This window comes from Hirundo rustica, chromosome 19, assembly GCF_015227805.2.
Source record: "Hirundo rustica isolate bHirRus1 chromosome 19, bHirRus1.pri.v3, whole genome shotgun sequence".
NCBI lineage: Eukaryota > Metazoa > Chordata > Aves > Passeriformes > Hirundinidae > Hirundo > Hirundo rustica.
In genome coordinates, this window is record NC_053468.1 from 7,591,760 (window position 1) to 7,617,154 (window position 25,395).

General features: G+C 46.3%; 2 protein-coding genes across 4 annotated transcripts in view; one reads left to right on the forward strand and one right to left on the reverse strand.

Moving 5' to 3' along the window:
• MYBBP1A (MYB binding protein 1a) overlaps positions 1 to 8,311 on the reverse strand; it is a 59,141-nt gene extending 50,830 nt beyond the window's left edge. Inside the window, exons 1-10 of one of the 2 annotated variants that reach the window (XM_058423040.1) lie at positions 8,102 to 8,308; positions 7,830 to 7,925; positions 6,539 to 6,622; positions 6,076 to 6,150; positions 5,553 to 5,660; positions 4,562 to 4,752; positions 4,102 to 4,269; positions 3,800 to 3,917; positions 1,011 to 1,300; positions 273 to 380 (exon numbers count right to left, since the gene is read on the reverse strand). In XM_058423040.1, the coding sequence (XP_058279023.1) occupies positions 273 to 380; positions 1,011 to 1,300; positions 3,800 to 3,917; positions 4,102 to 4,269; positions 4,562 to 4,752; positions 5,553 to 5,660; positions 6,076 to 6,150; positions 6,539 to 6,622; positions 7,830 to 7,925; positions 8,102 to 8,296 (1,433 nt within the window). In that variant the 5' untranslated portion in view covers positions 8,297 to 8,308. Of the gene's footprint in view, positions 1 to 272; positions 381 to 1,010; positions 1,301 to 3,799; positions 3,918 to 4,101; positions 4,270 to 4,561; positions 4,753 to 5,552; positions 5,661 to 6,075; positions 6,151 to 6,538; positions 6,623 to 7,829; positions 7,926 to 8,101 lie in introns of both variants that reach the window. The other variant, XM_040082287.2, reaches the window with a different exon arrangement.
• Positions 8,312 to 10,341: 2,030 nt separating this feature from the next.
• EIF4H (eukaryotic translation initiation factor 4H) lies at positions 10,342 to 21,949 on the forward strand. 2 transcript variants are annotated; one of them, XM_040082163.2, is made up of 7 exons: positions 10,342 to 10,450; positions 15,865 to 16,046; positions 16,968 to 17,032; positions 17,141 to 17,240; positions 17,903 to 17,968; positions 19,800 to 19,958; positions 20,080 to 21,949. In XM_040082163.2, exons 1-7 carry the CDS (start codon positions 10,392 to 10,394, stop codon positions 20,214 to 20,216), a joined length of 768 nt encoding a protein of 255 aa, XP_039938097.1. In that variant the 5' UTR covers positions 10,342 to 10,391; the 3' UTR covers positions 20,217 to 21,949. The 2 variants fall into 2 exon arrangements, with proteins under 2 accessions (XP_039938097.1, XP_039938098.1); XM_040082164.2 differs by lacking the exon at positions 17,903 to 17,968.
• The last annotated feature ends 3,446 nt before the right edge of the window (positions 21,950 to 25,395 follow it).

Genomic DNA, 25,395 nt, shown 5'->3' on the forward strand with positions numbered 1-25,395 from the left:
AAAAATAGTATCTTCAAGCAGTTTAGGCAAGCAGGAATGGAAAATTTATTGAAAAGAAATGGATTAATGTGATTTTAAGTGCCAGCTACTTATGACACAGGTTAGTCCAATTATGCAGAAGGTATTTTGAAAACAAAACCTAGTCTCCTAAATGATTTATTATTGAGCACTTCCACTACTGGATTTGCCCAGTGTCATGGGGACAGCTTATCTGGAATACTGCTGTTGAGCTACACAGAATTGTCCCAAGCACATCTTTACATCAGTCTCACCTGGCAATGTCCATCACAAGGCTCTCTTCTTTTCTTGTTGCACTTTCAGTGATGTTAACCAGTCGGTGGATGATCCATTTTCTCAGTCGAGCAGTCTTCTGTTGTGCTCTTTGAATAAGAAGGTGGGCACAATCAGCAGTTTGAACACTAACCCAACATAAATATACACTGCACAATCCAGGGCATCAAGAAGTGACTTTCAGGTATTTAGAGGCTTTACACCAAAATTGGCAAAGTTATGTAGTAATAAAGCAACAAAAGAAAAGATATAATCTTCCCAAGTTTGCTCTTTACTATGCAAAAAGCAATCTATTTACCCCACAGAGAGTCTGCAGATGAGCAAAAAGCGTTTCAAGAACTGCAGCACTCAGAAGAGTGAGGTTTAGAGATGCCAGATAGCACATAACCTGAATGCCAGCATGTCTAATACACATATAAAAGACAGGCACCATTCCTACAAACACCTGAGAGGCTGTAGTGAAAGAGGAAACCACCAGACATTCTCCAAAGCAATTATAAGGGCTAGAAAAAGAAGAGAAGAGGCTCTTTTGGTGATCCAGTCTGCTTTGGGCAGGCTGGCTGGTTCTCAATATGCTTGCAGGATTTGCAGAATTGAATTTTATCCCAGCAAAAGAGTCAGATGCTGGGGCTAAACTTTCTGAGCCAGAAGAAACAAGCAATTGTCAGCTCATGGCAAGGGAACCAGCAAATGCTGAGAGGAAGGTGCAATGTACTCACATGTCTGCATTTTCCCGGTTCTGTTTTTGCCGGTTGCTTGAGAATTCTAAACAACAGTCCAGGTCTGGCCTGAGGAACATGTCTTTGAGCCAGCAGATGTATTTTTGCAAGGCCACTGCCTGCAAGTGTCTGACTACCCTGGAAGCACTCAATAACACTGGCTTCCCTTGATTGGTAAGGGTAGAGAAACCCTTCATCACAGCCAATTGCCTTTCTGGGTCATCGCAGCCACTCAGAAATGCGTCAATATATCCCTCCATTTCTGCAGCAAACTTAAATCCCTGTGGAAACTGAAAAACACAAAGAAGCAGGTCAGGAACTTCATGCTCAGTCTGAATGGCTCTGTAAATACAAATCACAGAATCACTGAATAGCCTGGGTTGAAAGGGACCTCAAAGTTCATCTCACTCCCAACCCCCTGCCATGGGCTTGAAGTGACAACTTCACTTCCACTAGATCAGATGCTCCAAGCCCTGTCCAACCTGGCCTTGAACACTTGCAGTGTAAATCACATGGAAGAACTCGGCTGCAGTAAGTAAACTGAAGTCATGTGCCTGAATATTTGTCCTAAGGCTTACAGTCAGTCAGTCATCAATTTCACCTCATGGTCGCCCCCGCACAGCAGCAGCCACAGAATCCTGCCATGTACCAACATCAACCCTGTAATCTGCACCTTCCAGAACAGTGAGGCTTCAGCAGGATGGACCACATGCTGGCTGGGGCAACCAAGCTCCCAGGCAGATCAACTCTCTATTCTGGGTGAAAGTTCCAGGATGTTTCTCACATCATCTGCCTCAGAGTGCCCCTAGATTTGGAAATTTCCCACCATCAATTCCTGTCTCATCTAGCAGCCCTGGAGCCTGCTGACCTACAGGGCTCAAAATAAATGCCACCTCCTCTCCCTGGTGTCTCAGAAGCATTGAGGCATTCTGAAATGAGGGAGAGTTGATATGTTTAAGCTAAAACTCATATCCTGAGGTGTGGCTGTTTTGTGCTAAGTTTTATCTTGGGTCCTGCCACTGCCCCACAGGGCACATAGCTGGCAGGCTGCTGGCCTTGGGCACTGTCCAGGTGGATAGAGACCACCAGGACACGTCCCATTCCACCATGCATCCCATTCCCTCACAGTTTTTAACAGCCCACAGTGTTCAATTCCACTCAACTTGTTCTAAAAAAAAAAAAAAATAAATGCTTGACTGGAGAAATCCTGAAGAGGTGGTCTCATTCCAAAAGTCCAACACATCTTTGTTTAAAATTTATAAAACAACTTCTTTGGTCTACTGTCACATTCAATACAGTGACCTGACAGGAGCAGAAACAGCAACAAAAGTCTGGGGAATGCTGTTCTTTTAAATAAAGGTGCTATCAGCTTGTAATTAACTACAAATCCATCCAATTATAACATAAATACCCCTGAAAGAAATCTCACAGAAAACACAACCTAGCAAGCTCCTGCTTGGAGCACTCAATACTTGCTGGAGAACTCAATATTTGTGCATCAATATGGAAACTGGGAGAAAAGCTCCAGGAAAAGCACTGGAAACAGGCTAATAGCTCACGACAGGGGGTTCATCAATCACCTCTCAAGAAAAGCAAATTAGGTTTATTTGCTCCCTTGCTGATAAAAAAGTGGAATCAGGAGGATAACTGCCAGTAAATATCAGACTCCAGCTTTGTCTAGTTCCATCTCCAACAGTCACCAGAATCCCAGACAGAAGTACGAGGTAACAGCATTTACTTGTTGAAACAAAAAACCTACGTCAAGAAACAAAACAAACCCCAAAACCAGAATCAAATTCAAAGTAAGATCTTTTCTACTCTCTCATCATCAACAATATTAGGAGCTTCTTCCACTTAGTCTCATTGTCTTCAGGGGATTTGTACATTCCAGAAAGGAACCAAATAAAAATTGATGCACGTGGAAGAATACAGCCTAATTTACTATGCAACAAGCACAAAAAGTAAGAAATAGGAAAACTACTAAGCCAGTGGATAAATCCTGGAGAAAGCTGGTCCATTTAGGGAGGCACCATGGCATCCAGTATTTGCAGAGCAAACCCACACACCTATGGCTGCTCTGATAACAGAACAAAAAGATCACACAGACCTCTCTCTCCCAAGAGACAACAACTATTTTTGGGTGCACTTGAGGACGTTTGGCACTGTGTTACCACAAAAAGCAAAGCTAAAAGCCACTTTTAACAGTATTCCCCTTTTGCTTTTCCTCTGCTTATTGCAGGGTTGTGTTGTTTCCTGGCTTCCCTGTAGGGAAAAAGGAAGATGACCTCCAAAATCCAATTCCAAATAAATTTTGTGCTTAAACCTCAGATGTGCTTATTGATACAAACACTAACGAACACAAGCACGAGTTGTCCCTTTTTGTCTTTGCCTTCCAATGTTGATGAGACCCAGCACAATGATAAACAAAAAGGAGCTTCTGGACACACAAAAGCAAAGGGACTGTTAAAGGACAATACGTGACACTGTCAATTTGCTGAGGGCTGTCCTTCCTCTGCTTCCCCCATCATTAGAGCTTTCCTGGCAGCAGCAATGAAAGCAGGTGGGGCAGTGCTGAACAGTTTCCATACTCTTGAAACAGGCAATGACAATCAAACACAGGCTACACTCAATCCATTGCAACCAGTGGTCATACAAGAACCTTGCTTTTAGTAAGAGTTCAAGATCTAAAAATACATAAACGTTTTTTTATACAAGATAATTTGAAACTAGGAGGGGGGCAGAGACGATTTGTGCTCAAGACATGGCCTTTATCTTGTTCAAAGACCTACCTGAGTCGCCACCACGTGCTCTCCATAGTGCAGCATCACCTTCCCTTTGAGAACCACCTGCAGCTGCTCCATGGACAGCAAGGGGAGAGCACTGCCCAGCAGTCGGTAGCACATGTAACTGAGTGGGAACAAAGAACATCCCCTCAGGCTAAAGCACAGCAGTAAATCCACACACTGGGGGAAGAGAGAGGAGATGCTGGGGCAGAGTCCAGGAGCATGCAGGGAGATGGAAGTCAAAACCTCTGGGTCAAGAAACAGAAGGATAACATGGGAGACAACAAACAGTGCATGTTAAAACAAACCTCACAGGTCCTGATTTCTCCTTCAACAGCCCATTCTCCACGACTTCATTCCAGAACAGTTCAAAGGCACCTTCCTTCAGTGCCACTTGTAGCAAATCAAACACTACACTGGGCAATTTCTTGTCTTCCTTCTCAGACTTGGCAGCACTTTTCAGAAGCTCTACAAGTCTAGAAGAAGAAATAAAATAATGTGAGAGATCTGACCTGAAAGGGAATTGCTGAAGGACAAATTCATCCTGCAGAAAGATAGAGAACATTTCCCAAGAACGGCAGGCTGTGCCTCCTGGGAGAAATGACACAATTATAACTTGGAAACCTGCATAACAATTAACACCTAACCCTTAGCAGCAAATTTGCAGTGGCAAATACAAGCAGGAATCAGAATCACAGCTACATTTCTCTCACTGCTAGCCAAGCGGAAAAATAAACTTCATCTAAACCTCCCTATTTAAGTACTTACCTGGAAATATTTTCCTCATTTACAACAGTAGGGGAGCCAAACAGCTTCTTCAGCTTTTTAGGTTTCAGAACACCAGGGAATTTCTGCATACCCACAAGCAAAAGGTGCAGGTTCTCTGGAGATGTGAAAGCTGAAGAGAGGTCGCCTTGCAAGATGTCAAACAGGACCTCCTCAAACACAGTTTCGGGTACCTAGACAGGAACGAGGGCGGGAGCATAAGAGGGTATTTTACTAACTTGCAGTGAAGTAAGTACATTAAAGCATCTGCACTGGAGGTCATTTTACTAAAAGCTTGCAGAGTTCTGGAAACCCTAGAAACAGTCTTTACGGTGGGACAATGAAAAATCAATAATGGATGTGTCCATGACTGCCAGACAGTCCCAGGTGTTTAACCATGGGCAGCAGGACAGTATGCTGTCATAGACAGCAAATCTGGTCAACTGACCCCAGCTGCAGTTGTTCTCTTGATGTCTGACTCCGCTGCCTGTACAGCCAGGCAACCCAGGGGCAAAGAAACTATTTTTAACACTGCAAATTTTCATGACTACAAATAATATCCACTTTAAAAAAAAAAGTGGAAATAAACTCTTTTACTACATACTCAGAGCTCTTTACTCCTTGTCCCTACATCATTTCATTTCCAACACCCCGAAATTCAACCTTGGGCCCAGGCGTGGTGCACAAAAAAAGGTGATTTGCTGTTCAGAGTTTTCAGCATACATCTGTTCAAAAGAGCAGATGGTCTAACACATCATCCAAGCAAGCGAGACGGGAAACAACAGACTGTGGGATTGTCCATGATGAAGTCAAACCAAGCCAAGCCAGAGCACCCTTCCCAGAATACAGGCATCTGCCCACAGGCAATACAGGGACAGCTCCCACAGTTTACACTCCACACTCCCTATGAACAAACTAAAGGAAAAGCTGACCCCAAAGCCAAGCCCTCTCTGTCCCCTGCCCCATCAACCCCCAGCCCCACGTGTGCCTGTACCTCAGAGGTGATGTCAATAAGGGTTTTGCGCGGGAGATCTCTGAGGTGAGTTTGGTGATTTGTCAGCTGCTGGAGAAGCTGGATGCTCTCCAGCAGAGCTTTCCGGTCCTAGAAAGGAAAGATAGACCAAAACCAAAAGACATGTATCAGAAACTAAGCTGAAGGCTCAGGTAACAATCCACTCTTCAGATATTTATGCCTACTTGTAATAAAAAACACGCAATTGTTTCTTGATAGGCCACTCATCTTTTTCCAAATTTTCTAGCTGGATATAACAACAGATCCCTTCTTTCCAAGAGAGGTATGAACCTCCTGTACTATTTGACACAATTCCTACATTCTACTCAGGAACAGACATTAACAAGGCACAAAGAGTCCATGGATGACACAAGAGAAATGAACTGAACTTGATGCTTCAAGTGTCACTGTATGGATTACCAAGTGACCCAGCCTTTCTCTGCCAATCCTCTTTCCACATCAGAAGCCCCAGAACCAGAACTGACACACCTGACAGCAGGGTTACCTTCACAAGCCGCCCAGACTGGAACAGAGCCATAACTCCAAAGAAGTTCCCAAAGGCAGCATTTCTCACAAGTTTCTGGAAAAAAGAAAAAAAAAAAAAAAAAAAGTAAAAATTTACTTTCCTGAGAGGCTAGATTTCACATACATGATCACTGGAGCGAGATGGCAGGAAGATCCAGCCTTGAACACGCCATCATGGGAAGAGAACATACTGAAAAGCAACTCCCTGCACAAAGTTTAACAACTGTCCTAGAGCACCTCTTCATAGCACTGATAAATCTCACCTAAAACAGGGCCAGATGACAATGTCATCAACTTCCAGTTTTCAGAAATATTTGTTATTTTATTACAGTCACTTGCTTTAATAAGAGCCCCAAAAACTACACTATACAGCAAGACTTCAAAGACTAGAGAACAATTCATTTAAAGTAGCAGTTGGCAAAGGTTGCCATGAGCTGACTTACTTTTTTCACTTTTTCCAGATTGTGTTTTTCTTTTATCTGTTCCAAAATGCTGCACAGTGGAATTTCCTCAAAAGCCTGCAAAACCTGAGGAGAGAGATGGATTAGCTGTTTGCAGTTCTTCCATTTCATGACACTGCATTGGGTTAAGCTAAAATAGAACTGAACAGTTGTTCAGCACAGCAGCAGATGTGTTGCGTTATCAGGCCAGAATAAAGACAACCAGACCAGTAAAGATGTATAGAAAAGGAAGTAGGTTGGGAGAGCTGGGGTTGTGCAGCTTGGAGAAGGCTCCAAGGAGATCTTAAGAGCTACTTCCAGTGACTAAAGAGGCTCCAAGAGAGCTGCAGAGGAACTCTGGAGTCCCAGAGAGCCAGGACAAGGAGGAGTGACTTCACACTGACAGAAGGTCAATTTCGGTTAGGTATTAGGAAGAAATCATTCCCTGGGAGGGTGGAGAGGCCCTGGCACAGGTTGGCCAAAGAAGCTGTGGCTGCCCCATCCCTGGAAATGTTCAAGGCCAGGCTGGATGGGACTTGGAGCAACCTGATCTAGGAGAAAGTGTCCCTGGCCATGGCAGGGGGTGGAACAAGATAATTTTCAAGGTCCCATCCAATCCAAACCATTCTAGGATTCTACGCAAACACAAATATACCTGCTGACATTCTAGGGTTTTTCTCTGTACATGACAGAATAATAACGAGAACATTTTGCTGAAACTGCCTGACCCCATAATAGACGTAATCAAAGTTTTCATCATGGGCAAGGCCCTGACCAAAGCGGGAAACACAGACTCTTCTACTTTCTCAAATTCTCAGGTGAGATAAGGGCACACACCACTGGTGACACCAATTGCTAGGAGTCTTTGCTATGTTACAGACTCGACCGCTATGGTGGAAAAAAGCTCTGAAGTGTTTGTTAGAGAGTTACCTTTTCAGATATCCCATATCAACTGACCAAGAGCAAGAGCAAGACAGTTTTAAGAAGTAGTAATAATGCTAAATGCAGACTAATTGAAAACTTGGTCAAAATTTGTAAATTAAGCATGGTCCTTGAAGCAAGACTGAATTCTGTAGTATAAATGTGATATTGGTATAGTTCATAACTTTTTAAGAGTTTCTAAAGCAGAGTAGCACCATTTAAAACCACTACGGTTACTGTGAGAGCCTTCCCTCCCATGTGCACACAGGAGCGGCCGGAAGGGAGCCCTCCAGCCTTGCACAGACAGCAAAAGAGACCCCCAAGCATGGACAGAGGCTGCCGACGGTTCTGATCCGCGCTGGGAAACACTGACCTGCGCCAAGGCCAAGCTGAAGCCAGGGCGGGCGGCCTCGCGGGTGGCTCCCAGTCCCTCCACCAGCCGCTTCAGGGTGTACTTGAGCTCATCGTCCTGCAAGAGAGATCGAGCTGGGCGGTGTGCGGGCAGCTCCGAGCGCGGCCCGGCCGCCAGCCCCACGGCCCGGCCCGTGCCCGTCCGCACTGACGCGTTCCCAAGCGGGAGCAGATGGATGAGCCGTGCGACCCACTGCCCGCCCGCACCCACCGCCCCTCCGGCCCCCGCCTCACCTTCTTGCCCTCCCGCAGGTGCCGCAGGAGGCTCTCAGTGGCCGCCAGCCGCACCTCCTGCTCCGGCTTAGCGATGTCCCAGAAGAAGTCGAGGAAGGCGCGGCCCTGCCGCAGCACCCCGCGGGGGTCGGTCACCGGCGCGCCGCCGCCCCGCTGCTCCATCTGCTCCATCTCCTCCATCTCCATCCCCGCCATGCCGCCACCACTGCCGCACGTGGGGCCGCCCGCCCGCTCCGCCTCTTCCGGGGCAGCGGGGTCGCCGCGGGACGGGCTCGGCTGCCGTGTGAGCCGCTCCCCTCAGTACCCCCGGGTACCTCAGTCCCGCTCCCCTCATGGCCGCTCCTCAGCGCCTCTTGGCCCCTTCAGCGCCGCTCCCCTCAGCACCTCCCGGCCCTTCGGCCCCGCTCCCCTCAGTGCCCCCGGTACCTCAGTCCCGCTCCCCTCATGGTCGCGCCTCAGCGCCTCTTGGCCCCCCCATCCTCGCTCCCCTCAGCGCCCCCGTTACTCTCATCCCCGCTCCCCTCAGTGCCCCCCGTTCCTCTCATCCCCGCTCCCCTCAGTGCCCCCCGTTCCTCTCATCCTCGCTCCCCTCAGTGCCCCCCGCTCCCCTCAGTGCCCCCCGTTCCTCTCATCCGCGCCCCCCGCTCCTCTCAGCCCCGCTCCTGTCCCCTCAGACCCCGCTCCCCTCATGGCCGCCCCTCACACCCCGCTCCCTCAGCCCCTCATCCCACAAAATCGTGCCGCAAGCCAGCCGTGAAACACTCGATGGACACTGATTATTTCAGAGTTAATCACCACCACGCGGTGCTCGGTGGTGGTCCACAAATCCAGCACACCCCACCGGGCTTTTCACACCATTGTTTATACTCAGAAGTTCGGAGTTAGCAACTTTTCAAGTACTGCCCGTCTATCGGGATTGATTAGTCATGTACAGGCTGTGTAACCTCAGCTAACTTCTACACATGCTGAGGGGAAGGGTCTTCATAGGGTCTTTAGAATTATAATGAACATTGATCAGCTATAGGATACATGGACCTTGAGTCTTTTGCTGTGTAAGAAAAGTATACACAGACGTACACCAACATCCGAATTTAATGCATCCTTAATGCTCATTAGTTCCAGGATGTCCTTGAGTAAGGGATGCTGGCTGCTGCCTGCCCCACGGGTTAGTTTCCCATTCTTGCTGAAAGTATGCAAAGATCTTACATTAAAGAACATTACTACTTGAGATAATCTTGACACAAATCCACGCTTTGCACCAGCCCCGCTGCCCTGAGCGCCACGTTCCCCCCCCTGACCTCCAGCTCTGCTCCTCCGCAGGACTCAATCCCACCCCAAGGGCTCCTGGGCTTCTCTCACCCGGTTCGCATCTCTGCAGGGAGGGTTGGATCCAGCCTGGATCCTGGATCTCCGCGGGGCTCAGCGGGGACAGAGGGGCAGAGCCTGCGGGGTGAGCCGGGATCGGCAGTGCACGGTCAGGGAAATGAGGTGTGGGCATAGTTGGTTATCGAATGAGAATCTGTCATGTGGTTTTGTTAGAAAACGTTCAATTCTGGGCTGGCAAAAGGAGACAAAGCAGTTGGTACAAATGGTACTTTTTAAGGACACTGTGAAACTCTCGGGTACAGCCCGTTGTCTTAATTTGCAATAGAATCCAGCACCACCCTCCAGCAGCCCTGTGAACACTGCGTGTTGCTGCTATCCTGCCAGACACCGGTGCCACCCGCGGGAGCGCAGGGAATGACCCCGGAGCAGGATCCATCCCTGTGATCTCTGTGGATGACTGTGACACCTGGAGCAGGATCCATTTCCATGACCTCTGTAATCCCTGCCCGCAGCGACAGCGGGATGCTCGGGGAACCAGAGCCGCGGGCTGGGCTTGTATCAGCGCTGGAGCGTCCAACGCTCACCGGAGGCGTCAGCGCGGCCCCGCCCGGGCAGATCCCGAGGGGATCCCCGACAGATCCCGGGCACAGCCACGGGCAGATCCCAGGCAGCTCCTCCGGCAGATTCGGAGGAGATTCCCGGGCAGAGCCTCGGGCAAATCCCGCGCAGATCCCAGAGCAGGCATCGCGCACATCCCCGGGCAGATCCCGTCCCAGAGCCGACGGAAGCCAGCCGCGCGGGGCACCTCCCGACAGGCAGCAGCGCGGACACCCCCGTCGGAGCTGCTAGCTGGACGCAGGCACCGCGTGGGGCAGCCCCGGCCCGCGCGCCGCCATATATAAGCGTTGCGGGGTCCTCGGGCGCGGTCCTGTCACGCTCGCACGGGGACGAGGCCGCGGCGGCGATGGCGGATTTCGATCCCTACGACGACCGGGCCTACAGCAGCTTCGGCGGCGGCCGCGGGTGAGCGGGGCCGGGGGCAGCACGCGGGACTCCCCCCGTAGCTGTGAGGGCAGCGGGGAGCGGTGGCCCCGGCCGGGCGCGGCGGGGGCGCGGCCGCAGGGCCCGGCCTGCCCCGCTCCGCGGGGATGGCGGGCGGGGGTTGCGGGACGGGGGCGCTGCCTCTGGGAACTCTTTTGGCTCGTTCTGCCCCCGCCCGCTCCCCTCCAGGGCGGGGGTCCGCCCTTCCGCCGGCCGTGGCGGGCCCCCTTTGTGCGGAGGGGTGGGGGCTGCGGTTCCGGGGGGTCCCGGCCGTCCCCGCGCTGCTCCGGCCAGCGCCGCGGGATTCAGGGCCCGGCGGCTCGGGAGCGCCGGGAAGGGGCGGGAGGAGGAGGGTGTCGCTGTTCCCGCCGTCCCGGAGGCGAGCGGAGGGGGGATTTAGGGAGGTGCTGGGCCAGAGCCAAGGGAGGCCTTGAGGAGCTTGAGCGGGGCCGGACCGGGATGGGCGGAGGGAACGTCCCTGATGGACTGGAGCAGGGCAGCAGGCCGCTGTGCTGGCGGGACGAGACGCCCCCGGGAGCGGGCAGCGTTGTGGTGCCTGCGGCGGGAGGAAATGGGAGGGCTTTGTGGTGTCGCCGCTCGAGTAGCGCCGGGAGCCGCCGTGCTGCGTTATCCGGGGCTCCGGGTGCTGACTGCAAATCCCTGATCCTTGGGAATCGGACTTGTCTCTGTCTCTTTGCTGAAGAGTGCTTTTAGCGGAGGAGCTACGGAGAAATTGACGAGTAATTAGAAGTTTGTCTTGAATCAGGTTAGGAAGGTGCAATCAAACAATTGATTTTTTTTCTTTTTTGAGGTTGGTGATGTTACAAGCTTCTGTGTGTACTGAAATAAAACATTCGGCATAAATCTGTGGAATAAAGTTCCTTGTGAGCAGATCTTCACAAGTATATTATGGTATAATCTAATCTTCCAAGGTGTATTTCCTGATCAGCAGTGCTCGTGCTCTTTTCTGCTCTCAGATGAATAACTTGGTTTCGTTTCAGACTCTGTAGGTAGCAGGGAGGAGCTGCTGGAGTTAGAACAGCAGTAAGTTTTTCTTATCTTTGTAAGTTTTTCAAGCTCGTTTTCATGCACTGATTCCCTTTGTGCCTAATTCAGAGATGTCCCAGAGCAAACAGATGTTGTAGCCGCTTGCATTTCTGTTATTTTTTTTAAAATTCTGTAACAAAATAACCTTGCCAGCAGCCTGAAGTAGAACCTGACCCATTGTAAACTCAAGATACTGCTGCACAGTGTATCCTAGTCAATCTAGACATTTTCTGTGAAGTAATAAAATGCCAGTTAAAATGTTATTTTATATTCAGATTCCTGTAAGAGGACTTTAATTTGCTGTCAGGGAAGATGTGGATCCTTGCTTGGTAAACTAAAGGCAACCTGCAAATTAGTAGATGGCTTTACAGATAAAAAAATGTACTTATTCTAATTTACCTGCAGTTCTAAACATCTGTTACCACTAATATTAGAAACCAGTGTATACTTGTATCTAATTTATCGTTATCATTGTTAAGCTACTAATAGCTAATTCACAATTTAACAGGTCTCTATGGATGTTGTATCAAGTCCTGTAATATGTGAAGTGTAATGAAAACATGACTGCTCTTGAAGGTTCTGATTAAAGAATCCCATGCTAATTTAATGTGGCTCCTGCTCATTTTTAGGCACTCGAGGACTGCAGGAATAGTGTAAGCTCAGTTGAGATGTAATAGTTTTCTGTGGAAGAGGCATTTTGCATAACCTTTGGTGTACATTACTAGTGAGTACAGGATTTCAGTGTGACAGATCTGGGAAATCAGTGCCCAGCAAGTTCTGACATGTGTAAGTTATCTGCCTCTTTCTCAGAATCATCAAAACAATGGTGGAGGAGCATCAAGATATGACTCGTGTGATGAGATGGGATTTTGCTACACTTGGGATGTTTAGGGATGCACTGACTAAAAGCTGAATCACAATATTAGGGGATGCAGAAGTTAGTTTATTCCTGGTGAAGGATGTGGTGATGGCATAAATGACAGAAGGCTTATTATAAGCTTTTAAGAAAGTATTTTGGAGCCCAAAATCTGACAGGAAAACCTGTAGTTAAGCATACTGAGGCCTAGTTGAAACTGAAAGTCTGTGGGACTTCTCAGAGTTGAATGAAAGGGCGTGTTTACCACTCCTAACTCACTGCTAAGCTGTTTGTTTAGGTGTGGCTTGAAGTGCTGAGCAACTAAAGGTTAAGATTCACCTGCTGAAGTGCTGCACAGCTCCGTGAAAATGGAGAGTGAGTCCTTGGGCTTCTGGCAGCTTGGATCCCATGTCTTACCCATCCAGATAAGGAGATAAAAGATGTCTCCTAATTTTTAGGCTTGGGTAAGCATTGTGCTAAAGACATCTGATACTCCAGACATCGTGGATTTGCTTGAATAAATTGGGTTTGAATTCAGTGTTGTGGTCTTGGACAGCTGACAGTGTCATCCTGCCAATCCTGATGCTGCCCCAGGAAAGCTCTAATGCCAGAACCTGGGTCAGATATTGTCTCTGTGCTGTGCAAAAGGTAAATCTTGAGCTTTGATCCCTAGTGGAAAGTTGTTTAACTCAAATTCTAGGTTTCAAAATATCCTTCATTTTGAGCTCCCAGCAGATCGTCTCTTCTGGAGACGTAACTAAACTTTGCAAAAGAGTAGCTTTTAAATGGGAGTTTAGTTGTTTTCTACCCAATGTGGCTAAACTAATTAACTCAGCCCACCGAAGTTTAATTATGGGGATGTTGCTAGAAGCAAGCTTTCCTCTTCAGCTTTCTGCTTTGGTTTTCTGAGAAGGAAATCAAGTCATGTCTTTCATAATCTCACAGTAAGATGAGATAATTATTACCTAATTGTGTCCAAGCAAAATTTAGAGTGAGAAATGCAGATATTCGTTCAGAACTCTGGTTTGTGTAGTTCAGATATGTTTTCAATTATTATTTTTTTTACTTTTGTCCTATTTGTTGCAAATGAGAGAATCTTCTTCCAACCTCATTGTTTGGTTACTGAAGTCAGCCCTTTTTCTTTTATTTCACTGTTTCAGTGTTGGGAAAAAAAGTAGGGAACTACAGAAACAGTTTCCTTTTGTGTTGCTATACCTGAGTTCCGTAAGAAACTTGGTTTGAAACTTAGTCATTGACAATTCCTGTTCTTCAAATGGAAACTAAAATATCAAAGGTATAATTATATATATTTGATAACTAAAGCCTTCGTATCAAATTGGAGAAGAATATTTAATTTTCTGACTTTAAAATCAGTCTGGATTTCACAATAGGACATGGATTTCCACACATGCAGCCCGTGAAGTTCTGGGGCACTGTGGTAGGAAGGAGGTTTGTCTGTAGCACAGAAAATCCTTTGGGGGATTGAGGTTTTAGAAATGGCTCAAATGGAGCTGAGTGGAGGTTGCTGATGAAAGTTGTAGTTCCAGCCTTTGTTCTCCTCATTCCCATCTTGGCCAAGTGCTCTTTGGAGCTGTCCAGATCACCTCATTGGTCTGGCTGAGGACTCTGCTCCAGGGTGGGTTTTAGGTGAATCAGCTCCCTGTGAGGTGATTGGCAGCTCAGGGAATGTCCTGAGAATATGGACAAGGAGAGAATGCTCCTATGGAACTCAATTCTGATGTTCCTGTAAGACATAAATGTTAAGATTTTCTTTTTTGGATGCAAGTTAAATATATGGTGATAGCTGTTCCTGATGGTTTAGATGATAAATAAGGGCACAGGCATGGAACTGATTAAATGTGTTATGGGATTATTTAGAACAGCAACTCAGCTTTCTTGGAGTTCTTTCTTAAAACTTAGTCTTGTGATTAAGTAATTCACAGCTATTACAGCTTTAGTTCTCCAGTGTATTTTTGACTTGTTAATGAGACAAAGGCAGATGAGGAATATTGTCAAAAATGCTAAAATGCGAACTTGGGTGGACCCTAATTAAAGATATGTAGATTGTGATTCAAGTTGGTTTAGGAGCATGTTGATAGTGTTGGTGACAAATGATTCGTGCACGGAGCTGCTAAATAAGGCACAAATGACAGGCTCACCTAGGAAGAGTTAAGGAATCTTATTAAAACTCAATGCATTATCTGATTCATTAGTAGTAAAATATTTATGCTTGAATGAAAAAAAAAATACTGTCAAGTACATTGGTTGGATTGCAAAAAAAATGGAATTTTTTTTTCCACTGCATGCAACCAGCCAGTATAAAAGGAAATTATAAAATTGACCTTCTGGATTTTAGGAAGGACTCTGCACAATTGAATTGGTCCATGTCACATTGGCAAATCCTGCTTTGGTACAGCTTGTGTTCCACCGTGGTTCTAAATGCCTGGGGAGCCTCAGGGAGAGGAAACAGACACAAGCAAAGGCCAGCAGAAGGAAGGTGATAAGGGGAAGATGGACAGAGTAGTAAGTAGATATTTAGGTGAAAGTCAGAGGTTGCTTATGTGGGACAAATGGTGTTGGAACCAGTGGTATCCTATGGTCTACAGGTCTGGGAGCTTTAACTTCAGGTTGCCTTGTACATACCTTGCTCTCTGTACAGAAGTTCCAAGTTGGCCTTTGAAGATGAGGCTCTGCAGGAGGATCACACAGATGTGTTACATTAGTACACTAAAGAGTTTAGCTGGTACAATTTAGTTCCTCAGCACCCAGTGCCAGGAGTTTAACTGGTACTGAGGGACAAGACAGGAAAGGACCACCGAGTTTACCTCTGTAATTCACAAGACAAAAGAGGTAAGCATCCAGACAGCACATGAGTTTTTTTCTGCCTCAGAACCCCTTGTTCAACCAAATTTATTTTGTGTTCAGAGCATTCCAGTCCAGATATCCAACAATTGTGGCCGCAGTTTCAGACTTAGGGGAACGTGTTTCTCTTAAGCTAAATGTTGCTGAGATAATTTGGATAATTGTGGAGTGGGTGTTGGTAATACACTGTTTAGTTAAAAGTGTTGGATCCAGCTTAATTTCTGGGTAAGTTGACAAACCTGTGCCATACAAGTCTTCATTGCCGTAAATTATTCTTAAAATCTATTCTAAGTTGTTATGGTTTTTTTAGAAGTAATGTTTTTGAGCAGGGGACATTAGAGGTGACCTTTTGTTGCTTTCCTTAATGAACTGTGGGTTGCAAAGTTCATTCATCACTTCATTAATGAGTTCACCTCGTAATCTGTTCAGTTTCTCACTGAAGTACTGCATCAGGTAATACAGGAAAGGAACTGACCAACAGTTCAGGGAGCACGTACAGGCAAAAGGATAGAAAACGACCCAAAGCTGTGTGAAAATGGACTTGCAGCTGAAGCCAGCCCCTGAGCAGTGCATGGGTGCGCTGTGGCTGTGCTGGGAGGCAGTTCCAGGGGCACTGTGCTTTTCCCAACAGGTCTCGTGGTGGTGGCCTTGGTTCCCGCAGAAATAAAGAGCTGCCAACAGAACCCCCTTTCACAGCCTATGTGGGAAATCTGCCCTTCAACACTGTCCAAGGAGACATAGATGCCATTTTCAAGGATCTCAGCATAAGGAGCGTACGACTAGTCAGAGACAAGGAAACAGACAAATTTAAAGGTGAGTGGTCAGCGTTCTTTGGTGGTAGATAAAAAATTAGTGGGCGAAAAGGTTGCTTTAAAAGTGAATTTCAGTCTAAAGCACAGGTTTTCTCTTGAGTTTATGTTGACTTAGGCAGGTTTTCTTCTTCACAAATATGTAAGTGTATCATTTGAATGAGATCACTGTTTCATCTCCTTGTGATACAGAGTAACCTGAGTGAGGAGTCAATCTTTGCCCTGATGTAGAAGAACTTTCTCAAACTTTGGTATGAATTCTACCAGAGCTGACCCACTTAAACCCCATGACCTTAAGTATTGAGTAATTCCTTTGCTTCAGAAGGCTCCCATTGCTTCAGCTCTGCCTTTTTTTACTAGACAGAGAGAAAAAGCAACTAGATAACCCATTCAGGCGGTTGTTTTAGAGGATGCAAATTCAATTGCTATGGGAATTACCTGGTGGAAATGGACTATATTTGTTAAGTTACTTTAGGGGTGGGAAAGGCTTACCTTGGATGACAGAGCACCTCTGAAAAGGAGTAAATGCACTAAATGATGTGATGACACAAAAATCACACTGCTGACCACATAAGTATTCCAATTTCTTGTTTAAATGTGAACAAAGTGTCAATATTCATTTGAATAACCGTCCGAAGGCATAGATCAGATCTAATCTCTAATGAGAACTCTGTGGAAATGGGAATTAGGCTCTGGGCATTCACAGAGTGCCCAGAGTTCTGTTTCTGTTATGCCCCATCATTAACAGGTGCAGGTAAATGTGTTCATTGTGGATGATGATCAGTTTCTGAGCCATGTGCATCTTGCATATGCACATCACACCTCCCGTTTAAAAGAGAAGGAAGCTATTAGCAGGCATACAGGAGGAGTAGCCTCTTACAAAGGCCTTTTAAAGTGCTTTTAACTTGAGGTTTGTTTCCTACAGGATTTTGTTACGTAGAGTTCGATGAGGTGGAGTCACTCAAGGAAGCTCTTACATACGATGGTGCAGTAAGTACACTTGCAATTAATTTGTGGAATCGAAGACAAGCTTAAGTGTCAAACTCTTTGGCAGCCCTTACAATACATCCTGAACAGATTCTCCTCTTGATTTAACAGCTTTTGGGTGACCGATCACTCCGAGTGGACATAGCAGAAGGCAGGAAACAGGATAAAGGTGGCTTTGGCTTCAGGAAAGGCGGCGGGCCTGATGACAGAGGTGACTCCCGTTTTTCTAAGTTGCTTCTTAAATGTAATGGTTGTAGTTATGGCTTCTGGTGCTGACTGATGCTGAGACAAGGCATGCAAGTGAACGTGAAGATTATACTGAAAGGTGAAATTTTGTATGTATATGTGTTTCTAACCAGCTGCTGCTGCTGCTCCTGAGGTATCTGAAATTTAGCTGTGCTTTGTGTCCAAAGGCTGGATGTGTTGTCACTCCTAACCCAGGAAGTGAGACCAATACCCCGTATAACTTGTTGTGTCTTGCAGAGGACAGCCATAAGCCCAACAGTCTGATCTGCTACTATCTTATGATGATGTATGAAAAGTGAGTAAGCACACGTAGACAAGTGCTTATTTTGGAGTGTGTCTCTTGTTCCAGTGTAAAAACATTCTTGTCTGTAGTTGAAGGTTGGTTGAACCAGACTCACCAGAGGTTTCCGTTGAATGTGTGTCAAAGAAACTTTTCTGGCCACTTATTCTTGGTTAACTTAAACTGACTGTTTGTTCCTGTGCAATGGAACTTGGTAGTACCAAAAGAAAAGGATTTTCCAGCAGCATAACTTTGGATATTGAAGGACTGAAACATGGGTTTAGTATTCCCTTGCTCAGTCTTTCCCACAGCTTCAGACTTGAACACAATTGTGGCTTTTTTCCTAGGAATGGGAGGAGGTTCCAGAGAATCCAGAGGAGGTGGATGGGAGTCCAGAGATGACTTCAATTCTGGTATCAGTATTAACACTTATACAGATAGGAAGCCTAAAAGGCACTGAAATGTTCTCATTTTCATTTGTCACCATTACTGGTTTGATTTTACTCTGTGCCAACTTTGGACATCCTGCAGCCGTGGTGGGATTCCTCATGGGGAATCTTCTGTTGCCTTGAGAGGAAAGTGTCTCAATAGAAAATTCTATGAAATGACCATAAATAACAGAATTCTTGTCCAGATTTAGCCTATGGGCAACTGTTTTAAGCATTTCTCAAACACACAACTAAGTAAATTTCTGAATAGTAGCAGAAACAGACAGATCATGTAGGGAGGCTGATATTCTGTCAGAGCAGGGGCTTTCATCTTCTCAGGGAGACGTGATGACATTATATGTGTGTCCCTGAAGTAACTGACTTCTCTAAAGTCAGATTAGTGTTCCAAAGCACTTGTAAATGCAAAATGTTCCTGAATGTTTAGACCTGTTTTGGTAATGTAGCTGCAGCAAGTGACTGGGCTTGCTGAGTGGAGAGTAGTGACGGAGCCACTGGGTTTGCTCTTGACTTCCAGTCAGTTCCAGCTATTAGAATGCAGGGTGGCATTAACACAATTGCTTTTGTCCTCTGAACTCCTGGGTTTGGTCCATTTTCTGATGGGGAGAGATTGGCAAATGCAACTTTGCAATGTCTGGTCTCTGCGTGAGTGGAATGAAGGATGTAGGAGAAGCAGAGTGTGCCCTTGCCCACGGCATGGGTTGGAGCATGGTGCTGGAGAGAGGAGCTTGCTGCAGTGCTGCGCTTAACCTGCCTTTGGAGCTAAGTGTTCTGTGTCACAGCTTTGTACCTTCTTTGGCAGCTTCTCCAAATGTGGATGCATTTCAGCCTGTTAAATGCTGGATGAGTGATTTGTGAGCCAAAAGTTTAGCATTTCAGTCTTAGCTGCTACAGAAGCTTTTCTCAGGTTGTACAGCCTCGCTCTAGATGAAGTCTTTAAAGGTGGCTTGTTTGGCACTGAACTAAGTAAGGGACAGCTCTGCCAAATACTGAGGTGGAAAGGAAAATCTCAGTTGGGAACCAAACAACTTTCCCTGCCAGGCAGTTTCTGAAAATCTGAGAGTATTCCTTTTCTGTATGCTGATGGCCTGAAGTATCCTCCCACTGAAATGCAGGCAGTGGGGGCTTGGGGAGATACTCAAGGGTAATCACTGGTACAGACTGGAACTCTGATCAGTGACAGATAGTTCTTGATTTACTTTTTTATTTTTTGTGATACATAGACTGAAGAAATGCAGTCAGTTTAAAGTCTGATTTGTTTCTTTCCCTAGCCCGTTAATTAGTTTAGTGAATGCCTGGTCAGTTTGTAGTACAGCTAAACAGCCCTGGGGTTTTACTCTGTTTTATAAGTGCATTTCACTACTCCCCAGGTCTCTTCCCGTTTGCTCTGCTCCTGCACATTTCATGCTGAGGCTGTAGCCAGTGTGATGATCTGGCTATGGACGTACTCTGAGCACTTGTAGTGTTGTCTGTCAGGTCAGCTAATGATGTTAACAAACTGAAGTTGCAGCCAAGGTTCATATTTTAAACTCACTTGACCCACTCTCCAGCACTCCAATAAGCCTCTAAGTGGATAAAGCACTTTCTGAACTTGGCATAGTGTACTTGGTTTCAAATGGAACCCGAACAGCTCCTCCAGAAGGTGCTAGAGCTCTGTGAAACGATCTCTGCAGACAAAGGCTCTCAGTGCCTCGCCTCGGACTGACAGCGGTGACTAGCAAGGTTTTCCAGTCATCCAGATAAGTCTAGATTAACACTGCACAAGATGCTCTTTAAATTCACTGTCTTCCATCTTCAGGATTCAAAGATGATGACTTCTTGGGAGGTCGGGGTAGAGGGACCCGCCCTGGAGACCGGCGGCCGCCAGGTGCCTCCATGGGAAGCGGTGGCACCGGTCGCTTCAGAGATGGGCTTCCCCTTCGTGGGTCTTCCATGGACTTTAGAGAGCCAACAGAAGGTAAACCCCTGCTCTGTGGGATTTGGCCTTCCTCCACAGAGGAGGCTCCTGGTTCTGCTGTCAGGTTAAAGCTCCTGCCCTTCGCAGGCTGATCTGACAAGTGGAATGTTTTTCCTTTCAGAGGAAAGAGCACAGCGACCCCGACTCCAGCTCAAACCTCGAACAGTCGATACTCCCCTCAATCAAGTAGCCAATCCAAACTCCGCGATCTTCGGAGGAGCCAAGCCCCGGGAGGAAGTAGTAAAAGAACACGACTGAGTTTGGGGTTGAGAGGGAATGGGGAGGCGGGAGAAAAAGCAAGACAGTTCAGAGTGACTAGCTCTGCTGGAATGTCAGCCCTGCAGTTTACCATTCCTGCCATCTGGTATTTGTCCTCTTTGAAACCGAAAACACAGAGCTTGTGAATGCATGTCAGCTGTTAACAAGTGGTTTTTAGTACGTTCTTGGCTTTGCTGTATCTAGTGCCTGCTTTGTGCTGAGTTTCCCTCTTCTGTTTCCTTCCAAGCAGCACAGTTGCCAGTAGATAAGGCAGTGTGGCTGCTTCCACAAGTGTGGAGGTCTCTGGACAAAGGTGCTGCTTCACTTCTTCCTTTCTGGGTTTGTTTTACTTTAGAAGCACAGGTTAGACTTAGTTATTTCCCTGTATTGTTTCCTTTTACTTCCTCAGTGTTCCTCTTCTGACTTGCATGTCTCGTTCTGTATTGCTGTGGCTCTGAAGAGGAAAACTGAAGAGTCCAGATGAGTTGAACAGAAATTTCCAGTTCTAACCAAGTAGTGAAATACCATTGATGACAATTGGTGATAGTCACTGTTGACAGCAGAGCCCCTTATTAAACTAAGGGGGGCAGCTGCCCTTTCATGTGGGTTGCCAGGAAGGATCAGTTTAATGGATGCCTTGCCTGACAAGCCTGGTGAATAGCTGGTGGAATCAGTATGGATAAAGCCTCTGCCAGCAGCCTCTTCCTGCTGGCTCTTGAACTTCCAAATGGTATGATGCTACTACAACTCTGAGCTCAAGGTTAGTGCTGCAAAGCCATGCCTGTTTGAGCACAACTGCTCACTGGCTCTTTCTGCTTACTTTTTTGGGTTTTACATGTTTGGTAAATTTTTAAATGAAGTTTCTACAAATAAAATTGACTTTTTTTATTTTTGTTGAAGGAGTGTATACTTTGCCATGTAGTATTTGGTCGTCACTATCCCGTGTATTTCTTTGCCCAGTGGGGTACAGTTTTAGAACCTCAGCTTTCAGAACACCTTGAAAATGGGCAGATTAGAAATCTTTCTGCTGTAGATTCTCATGTAGAAGTTTGGGTAAAAAGCATCTCTTGTTACTACACCTCTTCACTTGAAATGTTTCTTGTCAGTGTTGTGTGGGAGGAGGGAGGGGAGGCTGAAGTGAAAGGAGAAATCATTAATGTTTAAACCCAAAACCTGGTTGTACCACACTGAAGTTTGGACATGTCCAGTGTGTAGGAAAAGCTTGGGCCCGTATTGCCAGCGCTGAGAGCCTTCAGATAAACCAGCCAGCACCCCAGAGTACTTACAAGAGGAGCTTGGAAGCACGGCTGCCCCACTACCAGCACCACTGCTAGCGATAAATTTCTTCCCTAAGGTTCCCATTGCAAGTCAGAGTCCCAGCAATTTACAGAACTACTCTTTCCTTCTTTCTGCCTTTCACTTAATCTGCTTCTGAGATAAGAACCATTTGTCTAACACTAATACTTAATTTAAGACAGACATGCATTTGTGTGGTTGTATTCCAAACCAATAATTGACCTATTTACATCTTCAATGTGGAAAAGATTTTAAGAACAAATTCCCATATAAAATTCTCACTTCTAGTCAAGAGAGTTGACTTTTAAATGTAAAAACAAAGGAAAAAAAAAAAAAGAATTCCAAACACGTAGCACATTCTGCTTCATAACAAAATAAATTTATGGATATGGTATTTTGTGAATGATCTTTTAAATAAAAGAAAACATTAAGTAATATTTAACATTGGTCTTTATTTGAGTCTACTCTACCATGTTTTTCCCCCCCTCAGTTTTCAAATACTGTGCTAATTTGTCCTAGAGCCATTCTGATACAAAATAAGGGGGGGAAGAGGAAAAGATCAAGGGGAGGAATCAAATCTCTAAAGAGTGCTGGAACAGTGAAGTAAAAGTTAATTATGGGTGGAAATGAGCCCAACTTCTTTGTCCTGTGACTTCAGTGTCACTTGAGTGCTTTGCTACGGCTGCCAGGTGGCATTTTGAATTCCTGCAGTTGCAGGTCTTGCAGCTGATCCGATGGGTGCTGCTGCTGCCCTGGCTGGCACTGGGCAGGCTGTGTCCTTCCAGTGAGCACCGAGCAGTGTCCCAGAGCAGTGGCCTTTGTGCTGAGACAGTAAATGGATCAGCTCCTGCTGTTTTGCCAGCTTCCTCCAAACTTTTCCAACTCTCCCCTTTCCCACTAGACATAATGGTTAAGGAGGCTGCTGCCCTGTGGCTTTGAAGTTTGTGCTTTCATGTACTGCAGGGTAAGTTGAGAGGCAGAGCTGTGTTTTTATTGAGGAAATGGGCTCTGACCTCCCTGCTGCTTTTACTGCTTTCCATAGCCTGAAAAGATGGGAAGTGTTCCTGCTTCCAGTGAGTCAGCCCCCCTTCTCTTTAGACCTGCTCTCAGCACATCTTGAGCAGCATCCCAGCCCTGCACTGGAGCTGTGGGAGCTGGCACCTGGCTGTCCTGCCTGCGTGGAGAGCAGGGCTGGTGGGGAGTTGGTCCCCTGCAGCTCTCGCCATGTTTATCCACAGCTGCTCTGTCAAACTGGTGCTGCTGGAAGCAGGGATTTCATCACTGCATGGAGAGAAGGAGCCCTGATGAGTGAGAGAGGTGGCAAATGGGTCATCTTTGCTCTAGTTGTCTTCTGTATCTGCTGATACTGGTTTGGGTAAGGGTTTCCCATGAGTGAGTGCAGCCTGATCCCAAAATTTTTGTGTCTTTTAATATGCAAACATTGATGCATTGCCTGGTTTCTCTGGAGCATTCCACACTGTGCTTCCCATGTGGCTCAGGGTCAGACTCCTCCAGTCCTTTTTCTTTCCCTCCTTCAACAATGTAGTGGATGGACATTTTCCTATACAGAAATTTATCAAACCAGCTTTTGTCAAGAGTTAACTATGTTTAATATATGGATGTGGCATTTAGTTTTGTAGGAGGAAGCAAGGTTATTTTCTTCCCATCCTACAAGGAAAAACAGTTGAGGTTTAACCTGTGATACTTCACTTTACCTGCTGCTTAAAGCTAAGCCTGGCATGGCAAAGCCCAGACTGAGCAGGTACCAGCAGTGCAGCAAATGGATCATTCACTTTGTAGCTCTTCATGTTCTCACTGAGTTATTTCTGGTAGCTGTGCAATGCTTTCTTCAAGCTTAAACTTAAAAAAATAAACAAAACTGAAGGCAGGAAGGCACCAGGCAGGTTTTGGAACTGAAACCAGGTTTGCTTTGCTGCTGTAGGAAGTGCTCTGCCTTGTTACTCCAGTTTGGTTCAAATGGGGAAGGTGGGAGTCTAGAAAAGGTGTTGGACACTGCAGCAGTGGACAATAGCGTTTAATGTGCTGCAAAACTCTGCTGTCAACCACCAAAAAAAAAAAAATCCCCTCTGAACTCCTGAGTCCAGGAATGCCCTTGGGAGAGCTCATCCCAGTCCTCAGGGCAGCACCCAGTGCTGGCACGGGTGTGTTGCCGACTTGCTGGGCTGTGCAAGCCTGGAGCAACTTCTGAGCAGGCTCTTTATGCTTGTGGCCATCCAAGTTCTTCTGATGGCTGGAGAAAGAGCTGGAGGAGTGTTCACACACTCAGATAATGGGCTGGTGCTGGTAGAGTCACATTAAATTCACGCCCTCCAGTGTGGCTTACTGGCCTTCCTAAAGCAGCGACACCTTGTTCACCTGCTGAGATTTGCTGCCACAACTCAGAGTCTCCAGTGCTGACTGTGAACTTCTGAAGTTCTACAGGTGTCCCAGGGCTGATGATGATTGTGGCCAAGCTTGCTGTCCCAGGGCAGTTTGGGGTGATACTGTTATTTTTAACTTACAGATACTGTTATAGTTTGAATCCTGACTTTAGTACATAGTCTAGTAGGAGCATTTGCTGCCTGTAGTACTGACTGCTGACTTGTCTTCAGGAAAGATGATAAAATTGTGAGAATTTTAGAGCAGATCCTGTGATACTGCAACTCTTCCTCTTTGTAGGAAAGATTCAATACTAAAGCCAGCAAATTTTGGAAAGTATGTGCAGCCTCTTCAACCCGAGTGCTGGCGTGTTGCAGCTTACAGAGCAGCCCTTGTCCTGCTGCCTGCTTTGGGCAGATCTGCTTGGAGTGACTTTGCTGGAAGCCCCCTGTTCCCCTGGGTGTGTTTTGGACACAGGCTCTGTGTGTCAGGTTGGCTCCAAGGCGTAGTCACAGGTTTTCTGTTCCAACCCCGTTCATTCCCCCTCTCTCTGTGCAGAAACCCTCTCGGGGTTATTTTTTCTTTTTTTTTTTCTTTTTTTTTTTTGGCACTCACAGCAAGAGCACGGGTGAGGAGCTGTTAACACTGAGCATCTGGAAATCTGTGTTAAGTTTATGTTTTACATTCTGCTGGTTTCTGTGTTTCACTACCAGTGGAGCACAAAGGAAAGGGAGTGCTCGCCTATTCCAGCATATCCTAGTGTAGAATCAGTTACCTTTGTACTTCTCAAGGGCTTCCCTGGGATGGATTCTTGGGATGCAGTTTAGTTGGTGTTGCTTGTCTTAAATTTTTAGAAAGGGGAGTTTCTGTGACTGAAAAAGAATATGATTTTTCAGCTGAGACGGAATTTTCTCATCTGGTAGTTGACTCCCTCCTTTTAAATGCCACTTACCCACTGCAGGAACAAAATATATTAAAAGTGGCAAAGAGACATCTTTTATTTGGTGCATAGATTTTATTTATATAATCTGTAATTTATTTTGTTGTTTGTGATAGCACTTGCTGTAGCAGTATTAAACCAAACTGAGTAGAAGCATTTAGGATGGTGTAATCATATTTTTGACCCTGCTTGCTGAAAGGCTTTAATCTTTCAGTGCCAGACACTTGACTCTCAAGCCTGATGCACATTAGTAATAGCAATACCTTGATGACATTGTATGCTCAGCCCCTCTCCTGTGCATCAGGGCCTGCAGGGAAGCTCTGCTGTTGTTCTGTGTCTGCTCACAGGAACCCCAGATGGACACAAGACACAAGCCTTCAGGTTCTGGTGGTCTCTGGGTGGGCCTGTGGCGTCAGCGTTATCAGGTCTGGAATCTTGTTCCTCATCTCACTGTAGCTGTGTGAGTGACTAAAACTAAAGCATTTTCTGTTTTCCTTTTCCACTGTGGCAGCGGCTCCGTTCTGTGGCATCCCCTGCTCGACAGCAGGTTCAGTGGGACATCAG